Source organism: Gobius niger, assembly GCF_951799975.1.
Source record: "Gobius niger genome assembly, chromosome: 2".
Lineage (NCBI taxonomy): Eukaryota > Metazoa > Chordata > Actinopteri > Gobiiformes > Gobiidae > Gobius > Gobius niger.
The window spans coordinates 34,939,980-34,952,212 of NC_136853.1; the positions used below are offsets into that span (position 1 = coordinate 34,939,980).

General features: G+C 38.0%; 2 protein-coding genes across 2 annotated transcripts; one reads left to right on the forward strand and one right to left on the reverse strand.

Annotated features, from left to right (window-relative positions):
- Nucleotides 1-506: 506 nt before the first annotated feature.
- On the reverse strand, nucleotides 507-3,306 carry alg12 (ALG12 alpha-1,6-mannosyltransferase). Its single transcript, XM_079551781.1, has 9 exons — nucleotides 3,033-3,306; nucleotides 2,713-2,845; nucleotides 2,451-2,624; nucleotides 2,182-2,376; nucleotides 1,939-2,043; nucleotides 1,632-1,854; nucleotides 1,321-1,490; nucleotides 1,175-1,250; nucleotides 507-1,105 (listed from the first exon to the last, which is right to left on the reverse strand). The coding sequence occupies exons 1-9, from the start codon at nucleotides 3,189-3,191 to the stop codon at nucleotides 877-879; spliced, it is 1,464 nt and encodes a 487-aa protein (XP_079407907.1). The 5' UTR covers nucleotides 3,192-3,306; the 3' UTR covers nucleotides 507-876.
- A 235-nt stretch (nucleotides 3,307-3,541) lies between these two features.
- On the forward strand, nucleotides 3,542-9,796 carry creld2 (cysteine-rich with EGF-like domains 2). Its single transcript, XM_079551391.1, has 10 exons — nucleotides 3,542-3,871; nucleotides 3,983-4,065; nucleotides 5,678-5,788; nucleotides 6,373-6,464; nucleotides 6,527-6,703; nucleotides 6,796-6,894; nucleotides 6,974-7,057; nucleotides 8,985-9,080; nucleotides 9,214-9,354; nucleotides 9,489-9,796. Exons 1-10 carry the CDS (start codon nucleotides 3,734-3,736, stop codon nucleotides 9,548-9,550), a joined length of 1,083 nt encoding a protein of 360 aa, XP_079407517.1. The 5' UTR covers nucleotides 3,542-3,733; the 3' UTR covers nucleotides 9,551-9,796.
- The last annotated feature ends 2,437 nt before the right edge of the window (nucleotides 9,797-12,233 follow it).

Consider the following 12,233-nt stretch of genomic DNA (forward strand, 5'->3'; position numbering starts at 1 on the left):
GAAATGGAATGCAGATTATTTTTATCCTGCATTTAGTATATTGCAAACTCAAATGCTTGTAGGGAAAACGCTGTGTATCAAATTATAGAACAAGTGTATACATTTCATGAACTTACAGGCTATTTTTCTAGCATTTTTGTGAACGTGACCCTGCAAGTTGTGAAATTTAACTACATGCCCCTGTAAAGAATTTGGATGCTACAAAGATATTAGGAAAGTTAGGAATGAGTTTGGACCACAACTACTATATTAATCTAGTGGCTTCCCCTTTCATTGTTGGTAATCAAAAATAATCAGGTATAGGGCCTTTAAGTGATCTTGTGATTTATTGTTCTACACATTTACATTTTGCAAATTTATTAGAAGACTTACTTTTGACTTACAAATTTGAGCTCAATAGTCCAGGCTCAGCCCAGTGCCATTAAGTAAAATTAGAATTAGAAATGACCTGTCTTTCATGAAAAAAATAAGTATGCATGATGACAGGCTCAGCTAATGATGTATTTCACAAGAAAGATACCACATAGCCTATTTACAGTGAAATGCTTGTATAACTTTGGAATAATTGTTTGGATAAATCTTTAATTTGCAATTACGTTTCATGTCCCTGAGATAGCGGATTAGCTGCTATTGTTCTCTTAAACCCTTATTTTTTAATTTCTTTAAGTCTATGAAGATTTTGAATGGGATTTTTACTTCCGGCACCACGAGGCCTAGACTATTGAGCTCCATAATAACCTAAGAAAATACAAATCTGGCCATTGGACGCATTCTTCAAATCAATTGTAAACTATAACAAAAAAATTAAAAAACAAATATTCTTGTAGTTTGATCAAAGATTAGCAGTATTTTGTCCATATATATACAAAAATATTCTCAGCCTTCTTTTGCCAGCTCCATCAGTACAATTTTTTGTTGAAACAGCACATTTACAGGTGGAAAGTCAAACCATTTCAGGGCTGCTCCACTGTAGCCCTCTATAAAGACCATTGGTTTGTGAGTGCCTTGTAGTTGATGTATCTTTGTAACATTTGCCTCAATTAATAGGTGTGTATACAGTTTGATGTCTGGATTTGTTGGACTCATGTCTTCACGTTTGTCATATCTGAAAAAAAAAAAAAAAAAAAAAGATCAGTATAATGAATGATATATGTTATATATCCACGTTACTAACCTCCAATTTTTGTTAAGCTCCAAGAATCGTGATACCCCAGTTTCAGCAGGGAATGTATCAATATGTACAAAGACATCTATGCGGGGATAAGTAAAACTGTGAAAACAACTATGCTTGCTAATGAGAGGAACATGTGATTGTTTTACCCGTTTTATGTGGCAGTAATCTGTGCAATTCTAGCATCCCCTTTGCTCCAGGATAGTTGTGATGGGACACATACAGGCAGAAAGTAGAGTATGCAGTGTTGACCAGTAGGTGGCCAACAACAATTGCTGATCCTAGTTTGTACATCCATGACTTTTGATAGTTTGATAAACTGAAAGAGATGGCAAAGGCATTGTGATAATAACATGCTCAAATGTCAAGGATGATTCAGATGTTAAATCATAGAAGGTACATGTTTACACGCTATACTGTAAGTACACAAATCATCAGGCAGCTGCAAAAAGATACTTACATGAACGTACATCCTCGAGCAGCCACCATACTGAGAATTGGGAAGGTGTACATTATAAAGCGCAGCTCTTTATGAGGCAGTACTGAATATAGAAGGATAAATCCCACTGTAGGAAGGAGAATAACCCTCATGCGCCGATCAAGGAGGCCAAGGGGGACAAAAAGTAGCGTGCATCCCAGAGCTCGGGGTACAGCAGAGTAAAAATACCACAGAAAGGGAGAGGTTTACTGGAGAAAACAGTCAAGGACATTAAAGTATGAAAACATTTCAAAACATTCACGAGACAAAAAAATTAAATAAAAGGATATTCCCCAATTTGAACTTTTGTTCAGGACAGTGTTGAACCACAGAACCTGCCCCTCGGGCCACAAAGGCTTTGCCCAAAAGAAGGTATCAACTGCAACAGTGGCACCTTTAAAAGCAAAAATATAAATTATTTGAAATGGTCATATTTACAGTGCTTTTCTTTGTACATAAGGCAATCAAACTGCTTTACATTGCTGCAACAGTGCTATTTTAAAGTAAATATTACATTCAATACATATCTTACATAAAGACAGGACACCAGCAGGAAGGGCAAAGTAAATTAGCTTCACAAATCCAAGTCTTCCGCTCCTTAAGGACATCAATAACATCAGACCCATTAGGATGCAAAGCTCTGCACGGAAAACAATGATGACAAAAGCAGAGAGGCAAATAAAGCGCCCATATTTTTGGGCCATCCAAGATGTGAAGGCAACCAGGACTGTGAAATAAACACAATTGAGTTAGTGCACCAGAAAGAATAAAAATGTATATAAACAATTGAAAAAAATGTACCAAGAGGCAGTGCAAAGACATTGGGGAGGGTCCGTGTGCTGTAAAACATGATGTGAAACTGGGAGGCGCATGTTAGGCAGAAGAGCCCTGCCACTGTGGAGCCAAACTGTCTCCTTACTTCTTTCTGCATATGCCAAAGTGCACCGATGACACACACTCCCAAAGATGCACGGACTGCAAAAGACACAAGACCATTTAACATAAAGCAAAATAAAAACTACAACAAAATGTATGCTAAGATAATGATAATATATGGATTTACCGATTAATTGTGCATAGAACTTTGAGACATCCATTTGATAACACAGAAATACAAAAGGGGAACTGAGTGCAGACAAAAACAGTGGTCCAAGGAAGGTTCTAGGGACTACACCTGGAAACTCCAGATGGTCATACTGAAAACACATTAAAAGAAGTACAGCCCATTTATAAAGTCTGACAATAAATATCCAGACCAGATTATTGTTTGAAATTGATGTTTTTCACCGAACCTTTTATTGGAACTTACAGTAGTGTATACATAAACTGTGTTATTACATTGAATGAATTGTATGGTACTTTTGGCTTTCATGCTTTTCTTACCTTATTAAACTCAAGTCTGTGGAAAAGAATATCATGTGTCGCTTGTAAATTAAAGCTCTCTTCTACTTTTGTGAAAGGACATATTAATAAGTGAATGAAAGAGACAGAAAATAACAAAAAGAGCAGGGAGAGCCCCCAAACATTCTTCTTTTCCGCCATGACAGCTCCAGCGCTCCAGCGCCACTGACACTTCCGCCATTAACCGGAAGTGAATCGTGGAACCTACAAAAATAAGGTTGTATTTGCATCAGGTATTTAAAAAAAATATATAAAGTCCGCATTCCATTCAAATATGTGTAATTACAATGAATAACAACCAAAAAATAAAAACAAAAAAAATAAAAAATAAACATTTCGATAAGCTTCCTGAATTTTCCACGTGAGAAATGCTCCGTTTGTCCCGGGCGTGGCGGCTCCTGATTGGTCACTTTTTGATTGATAGTCAACCGCGGCCAATCACCTCTAGCCACAATTCGCTTTAGAGACTGACGCGGAAAACAAACCGCATCCCATTTTTTTCTAAACCGGCATGTAAATACAACTTTTTGTGCTTTGCATTGATAACGTTGATTTAATATGAACGGTTGCAAACAATAGTTCAGATGCTTCTGGCGTAGGTTTCTGGGGTTTGCTACGCTTAGCGGCTGAAGTGCTTCGTATGATTGTGTTCTGATGTGAAGCTGCACGCGATCTGAGCTGAAATGCTGTCCATAGATCTGCGACTGCTGCGGCTATTGTCTTGTATATTTCTTGTTTTTGAATATCAAGCCGCTGAATGCAAGAAGGACTTGAAAAGTGCGTGTTCTACCTGCCGACAAATCACTGATAACTTCAATAAGGTGGGAGTCAGTCTGTTGCATGTAGCCTATGTGTCATGTTGACTGTTGTTGATTAATATACATGAGCATATTATATACGAGTCTTATCATAATCAGTCTCTCTGTTTTCAGGGCTTTGAGAGGACAGCAAAGCAGAACTTTGGGGGTGGCAACACAGCCTGGGAGGAAAGGACTCTGTCTAAATATGAAACGAGGTGAGTGCAGAATTAAATCATGCAAATGCAGGCTAAAGACTACACACTTTATAATTGTCCTACTTATTTATCCGTTTGGATCACTGGCCAGATTAAATATAAGTTTTGGGGAAAGCGATTAATGTGAAGAGTTTACATGTAAATACTGAAATCACTCTGGATTAATAGTAGTCTTTTCTTTTGTCCCCACTGTGCAGATTTTTGATATATCTGACTATCAATGACAAGTGTTTGAGAGTAACATTTCTAATTCTTTTTACATACAGTAGTAACTAGATGTTTAAATACGCCATATTAAAAGACACATATGCATTTTTTTCTCACTGTCTGACATGAAACCAGAATTCACTTTTACTTTTTTAAGTCAATTAGAGTTTTCAAAATTATTTGTATTTGCTATATCCCAGAAGAATGAGAGATAGAATTTTCTACACGGTTTTATATGACTTTTTCCAAGCCAAATTTGTACATACATTTCATTAATATTTAGTAGCATTGACTTTGTAAACTGTATAACTTGGGTCAAACGTTTTGGATTTCCTTCCACAAGCTTCTCACAGTAGTTGGCAGAAATGTTGGTCCATTCCTCAAACAGAACTGGTGTAACTGGGCTAAATTTGTCAGCCACCTTGCGTGCACATGCCTTTTTCAGCTTTGCATACATTTACAACTGGATTGAGATCAGGACTTTGTGACTTTGTTATCCTTAAGCCACTTTGTAACCAGTGTGGCAGTGTGCTTTGGGTCATCGTCCATGTGGAAGACCCACACTTCCTGGCTAAATGAACGTGGCACCTTCAGGCGTCTCGAAATTGCAACCCAAGGATGAACCAGACTTGTGCTTAGTTTCAAGGACATGACATCGTTATCTGGGCTGTCCCAAATTGTTTAAAGGTATAGTAATTTTAGTGTATGTAAACTTCTGACTTTGTAAAACGTAACAATAAAAGATTCTATCTCTCATCCATCTGGCATTTCGCAAATAGAAATAGGAAAAAAATATTCTAATTGACCATAAAAAGTTAATTCTGCTTTCATGTCAGTAAGGAAAATAATGCAAAGGTGTATTTTTTTAAAGTGCATGTAAACATCTGGTTCCCACTGTACAGTACATTTTAAATTAAAGCCACACTGCGTAACATATCACCCAATATTTTTTTTTTAATACCTACAATTAACCAATAAACATGTGTCTTTGCTCTTCTAAGACCTGGTTTGTAATAGTAACTTTACTGGGGGTTGGGACTTCTTGAGCTCATCTTCATTTTGACTGAAGTGCAAATATGGGACTTAATTAGGTTAGGTACTCATACACGTTTTTTTGATCACCTACTGCAAAAATCGCTACGTCTAGCATGATCATTAGGAGCATCAGTGTAATCCACAATTTTACACAGTGTACCTTTTAAAGCTAACTGAACTGAAAATGCATTATGTTACAGGTCACCCTTTTATTAGAGAACATTCAGCATAGAGATATTATTAATCAATCACGACTTCAGTTGAATGAATCACATTTATTTCTATTACTGTATTTATTCATTCATTGGAAGACTCTCCGCTTGCATTTAGTGCATCTGCTGTTTTTGCTCCAATCAATGTTGTGTTTCAGTGAGATTCGTCTGATGGAGATTATCGAGGGACTGTGTGATAGCAGCAGTTTTGAGTGCAACCACATGTTAGAGGAACACGAAGAGCATTTTGAAAGTTGGTGGTTCAAAAGGTAAGAGTGGATCATTGCAAAAAACATTACTTGAATTACATTTCGACTTACTAGTGCCATTTATCGAAGCTGAATAAAACACTGACAACAAGAAAATGTTGAATTAGTCAAATGAAAATTGGTTTGAAGTTGAATGTTTTCCACCTGCATGTGTGTCACATCTGCATTGTGTTCGGACTGTTCCTGCCTTTCAGGTTTGGTGACATGTTCTGCAAATAGATAGAGGGAGGTGTAAAGGAATTGTTTTCAAATATTTAATAAAAATGAACTGAAGTACAAACATTCAACACTAATATTGATTTTACTGATTACAATTGGATATTTTATGTCCGTGATTCCCAACTACAAAGACATTTCACATAAAATAAAAGTGTATTTTGTTTCTCGTGCTCACTATTTGTCCAATCTGAAAGTCCAGAGAACCAAAAGTTTGGGGGGTTACATCCAACTATAGGTTTATTGCCAAAAAGTTGTCAATAAACTCGATGAATGGCATGTTGAGGCAACTCGGCTCATCTTAATTTTGTATTCTACCTTTATAAAATCTGACTTTTGTATATTGAAGCCTCTTTATTGCTATGCAGGAAAGAAAAAAACCCTGATCTCCACAAGTGGTTTTGCATTGAGACCATCAATGTATGCTGTCCAAAGGGAACATTTGGTCCAGATTGCAATGGTAAGACCGATTGTATTTTTTATGTACTTGGAAATGTATTTTGAATTATTTTCCTTTTTCAGCCTGTTTTGGCGGCTCTGAGAGGCCGTGTCACGGAAATGGACAATGTGACGGTGAAGGGACTCGAGGAGGAAATGGGAAGTGCAGCTGTGACTCTGGATATAAAGGAGAGTTCTGCCTGGACTGTAGTGATGGATACTTCAACGAGGAGAGGAATGACACATTTTCCCTGTGCACAGGTACTGTATGTGTCCTTATATTTATACTTGTATACCTGCTGTTGTCATTTCTACTTTGAAATGGCTTCTAATGATCCATCTGTCTATGAAAGAATGCCATACGTCCTGTAAAACTTGCAATGGACCGACTCACCAGGACTGTGACGAGTGCAAGGACGGCTGGGAGGAAGATGATAATGAAGCATGTGTCGGTAAGGGATGATTTTATTATCTAATACTGTGCTTGAATGATTCCAAATTAAATCTCATATATGAAAATAATGTTTACAGATGTGAATGAGTGCACGAAAGACCCTTCAGTTTGTAAAGAGGATGAGCACTGTCTGAACTCCGAGGGCTCCTTCTCCTGCAAAGGTTTGGTAGCGCGTCACAATGTGTAAAAACTAAATTGTTTTTTCAACTATTTTTGATTGGACTAGATTGATGCCTCTTTCTTCAGAGGCTTCTTCAGTTTGTCAAAGAAAAAAAAAAACAGGGTAAACTCATAAGCTGAAGGCATATTTCACCAAACGTCCAGAAACACAAAACAAATTAACAATAAAATACAAAATCCACTCCTTCACGTTATAATACTCTATTTACATTTAAAAAGCCTTTATTGTGCTGGGCTGATGAGTGTTCAAATCTTTAAAACATAAATTAAAACATGTTTTCAAATTTTTTACACTCATCAGCCCTGCACAATAAAGGCTTTTTAAATGTAAATAAAGAATTATAACGTGGAGGAGTGAATTGTTTTTTTTGCTTTCCTTTTGAGTCCCCAAACACCAAAGAAACCTTCCCCCCAATTACTAATTCTATCATTGACTTCCTGAGCACTTTTTTTTCCCCAAAACGAACTAACCTCACAGTAAACTACTTTATTTTACTTTACTTTATTGGATGAATTTATTGCATTACATACATCAGGCCAATAATGTAATAACTTATTACATTATGTTATTGGCTCCCCAGTGTTATTATGTTATTGGCTTATTACATTTTTAAATGGGCCAAATGTATTACATTATCGACCGTTATTCCATTATTGGCTGTTATTAAGTTCTCGGTTCCGACTCACCCCAAATGATGCAAGTCCCACCACCATTGCTGACTTGGTGTATGGAGTACTTTTCCAAAGGATCATCTCTGCGTTTATGAAAAACACACACTCAGGTGTTTGTTTTCATTTTCTCTGAAAGGCAGGATTTCCAGAGGCAGATTTTTTTTGGCAAACTCTAAACGCTTCAGTTTGTGTTAGGCTGAGAACAGGTTTTTTTTTTATGGTGGTTTTTACAAATAAATGGTGATGCTAAAGTTGACCTCTGATTATGTCATTGTACTGTTTTTTTCTCTATACCAGTATTTAAACGATACTTGATTCACAATACCGATACCTGAATGACACTTTTCTTGATACCCATACTAAAATATTTGTCACCGAGAACCACAAAACAGAACAATAATGTTCATTTATACCATGAAAGACTTCGGGGCAAACTGCGTAACATTTTGGATGTTACTGTTCTCAGCAATGCAACACATGCTCCTAATGACCAGCTCAATACAGAAAATGCTCTTCAAAGCTCATACTTGGCTGCGTTTACTCAACATCTCCATGGAGATGAGCTAGAGACGTCCCGCCCCCAGTAAAGTTATGGTCAGGTCTTAGGAGAGGTGAGCTGCTAACAGCAAACACATTTTTGATCTTTTTAAATATCAGTAATTAAGTCAATGCTAGTATTTTATTCTATATATTGGCTAAATATTACATGGTTTGGCTTTAAATTTGAATTATTTATTTAAACTGAAGCAACAGAGTAACTTTCTGAAGTGCTGTGTCTGGACCCATAGGCATCAAAACTTGGTATCGGAGAAAAAAACTGAAGAAAAGGCTGGTTTGTGCTTTTCTGCTTTTTTTAACCTCAGGACACAAAAATAACTTGTGCAGTTCTTGAGCAGTGATTTATAGAGACTTCAGGGCCAGTTTGCCACCCAGGTGTATTGGAGACAACAAGAACATATAAAAAAAAATATATATTTTACATTCACTGTTGTGCTAATAATTGTGACATTAATTTTCTCATTTTCATCTTTGCATTTAAAACTATGGTGTTGTAGTTTTTCACAGCATTGTTTTCTCATATTAACCAGGGGTGCCAATATTTCCGAATCAGAATATTTTTTATTGCCATTGTTTAAGAACAGGTTCACAAACTAGGTGTGTATACTACACCTTGACTTTTTGATGCATTACAGCACTGTCTCTATATAAAGTGTATCGTATGCCTTTGTTTAATAGCGTGTGACAAGGTGTGCACTGGCTGCAGTGGTCCAGGTCCCGAAAACTGCAAGGCTTGTGCCAGTGGGTACCAAGAAATAGAAGGCAAATGCTCTGGTATATATCTTCTTATTTTCTATGAAAATGCAATATATTCATGCACTCCTGTGTATTTCTCATCTCGGACAGTGTTTGCTATTTTATTGCTGGTATAAATACATTTTCTAACTTTTGTTGTTTTTATGGACAGATGTAGATGAGTGTGCTCAGCATGAGCCAGTCTGCACCAAGGAGCATCAGGAGTGCATCAACACTCAAGGCAGTTTCCTGTGTATCTGCGCATATGGATATGAAGAGGAGAATGAAGAGTGTGTGCAAAAGCCACTGCAAGGTGAGGGCTAATAAATAGACCAAATTAATCGTTTTAAAATTAACTCTGTCGTATCTCTACTGAAAGTGGTTTGTTTAACTGGCATTGCTCACCAATCAGTGTCTGTTTTTATGATGTTTTAATTATCATTACAGAAGAGGCACCATCAGAAACAACAACAGAAGAAACTATGACAACTGAACATGTGGAGCTTTGATGTCCTGGACCAGTTGCATCCAGTGAAACAAAAAGGATGCAAGTTCGAATCTGCTCATTTTAAACTTGACTTCAGCACTTGGCACACCCTCTGCACTCAGACAACAACAACAGCAGTTAAAAGTATTTATCTCCTTTGAGATCATGGATTTGTGGATCATATGAGAGACATTTTATGCTCTGATTTCTTTTGTTTTGCAGTTTCTCTCCTGTTTTACACCATGTTGTGTCATATGATCTTTTTTAAAACAAAGTATTAAATAAAGATGAATTGTTAATTTAACAGTTGGGTACGTTTTTTGAGACATTTCTGAGGTGTAATAACTTAAATATGCATACTAGAATGTGGTAGTAAATATACATGACCACTAGATGGCAGTACAAGCTCAGGCTTGGTTTAATTATACAGGCTTTTGCCTTTTCACAACTGCATTAAATTAAAGACATTAATTACAGTTGATTGCCATATTTCAGTAGGATATGAAAGTGCAGTGTGTCTCTATTAAAAAGGATGAAATTCTGCCACAGCCGGTGTTGGAGTGGTCAGGACTGCTGCCATTATACCCTTGTAGCATTGTGGGTTCAAGTCCCAGTGTTGACAATTTCCGGAATGTCCCTTCCTGCTCTTCACCCCATTTTACTCTGGCCAAAGGTGGGGAATTGAATAACGTGACTTGCTCGTCCTTTTAATTATCCTGTTTGTGAAAATTTCTTGTGGCCCTGATTGGAATCAAAGCATATTCCCCTATCCCGTCTCACCTTGTCATCAACCCGCAGCTTCCTGTGCGGTGATGGCAGCAATGTGGATGTTACAGGGTCTTTGGAGGTGCTCGTGCCAGTCCAGACCTGCCTGAACTGGAGGTGAAGTAGCTGAGAGACGGTCACACACTTACACCTCTGTTCCTGTGCTAAATTATCCTATATGCAGTGAGGATAGCTAACAAACGATAGAGGCATAATCTGTGTTTATTTGTCATACAGGGTATGAAAATGCCGACCAAGCAATTTGAAGAGTGAAGTCTGAAATAAAAGGTGGAGCTGTGGTAATAGTTACAGGATGTTTAGTAAAGCATATTACATAACGGAAGTTGGTTTAACACAGGAGCATTTGTTTCAGAAATGTTGAGGAGGCAGTGGTGCAGTACAGACTGTTGTGTCCTTGGGCAAGTCACTTCACATGGCTCAAGTTTCTTGTGAGCGCAATTGTTGTACAATGGATGGGAAATAGCATGCTGTCAGCCAATCCAGAATGGTGCGTCCATCAAACTACCCTGATATATAACGTACAAATAATGTGACGTCTATGGCTAGAATAAGGACTACGGTAGATACGGCTAATAGCATTCAAAATAAATAAAATCATCTCCTGGGACTATTCCTCTTCATAATAATCCAGTCATTCATTGGATAAACTAGGTCTAAAAAGCTTTCAGGGGTCAGAAAAATCGTAGTAAGGAATAATGATATAAACTCTCTCACTTTTGTGTAACATGCCTTCTATTTATTTCCCCAGTAGGCTATACTGATGCATGAGTGGGTGACTGAGTGCACAGATAATAATCCTTGGACAGTCATAACACCACTGAGTAGTGCAACGTTTTATAAAAGGCATTTAGACGACGCTCCTAGCCCCAAAAATAGCTTCATTTTCTTCGACCCCAGGAGGAATTGCCACAACTCGAATGCACTAATTGGGATCACATCAATAAACATAAACTTATTAGAGCACAAATGCTTTACCGTGTGTGGGATATAGTACCAGGACTAACAGCATTGCAATATCACAAACACTCATTTTAAAGACCCATCAGTCATCAGTAAGTACAATGTGTCATGCCAGGCTCAAGGGAGAAGCTGTTTGTGTGCCTTTGGACTGGACCAGAGCAAAATCAGCAGCAGCTACTCTTAGCATGACTCAGCACAATGACTAAGGCATGACTCAGCTGCAGCCTTTACTTGAAGACTCACATAATGGATGTGAATTGATCGTTTTGTAACAAGAGAGTCACCTCTTTGCAAAATAATAATAGCCGCAAAACGGTTATTATCGGCCCTAGCCGGCCGCCCTGCCCAGAGCAAGGGGGCACCCTTTTTCTCCCTCAATCTTATATTGCAATATTATTCCTACTGCTTTAATGTACGCGTAAACAAGCAGCAACTTCCTCTCTCTTGGTACAGCTTTTTTGCCTTTTTCTGCTAACTGCATTTGTGGTTTCTGTGTTACACACTGTTTTGCGAGATACTTTTGTACGTCTTTGCCGTGTATTGTGGGGTTCGGCTGATTTTTTTACTGCTGAGTCCATAATTGTCCTGAAGAAAGCAGCTTTTTAAAAGCAAACAAACCGCTTATGAGCTTAACACATTTAAGACCTACACATTTCTTCTTCTGAAACACTGAAAAGGCACCAAGAGCCCCCCACAGCTGCAGCACAGTGGAGGCGTCACAAGAGGCGCTACAGGAGACAAGGAAGGGACAAACAAGAAGATGGTGAAAGACTGTTGTGGAGCAGAGGGAGCTGCGCAGGAGGATGAAGAAGGAGGAGGTGAAGGAGGTGAAGGAGCTGACCAGTTAAACAGGGACAAACCCTGGAGGTGATGCACCTTTTCAGAGGATCAAAGGAGCACTCAAGCCAGGTTTCCTACGGGTACTACGGTTTCCCCTCCAAAAATATGCTGGTCAGGTG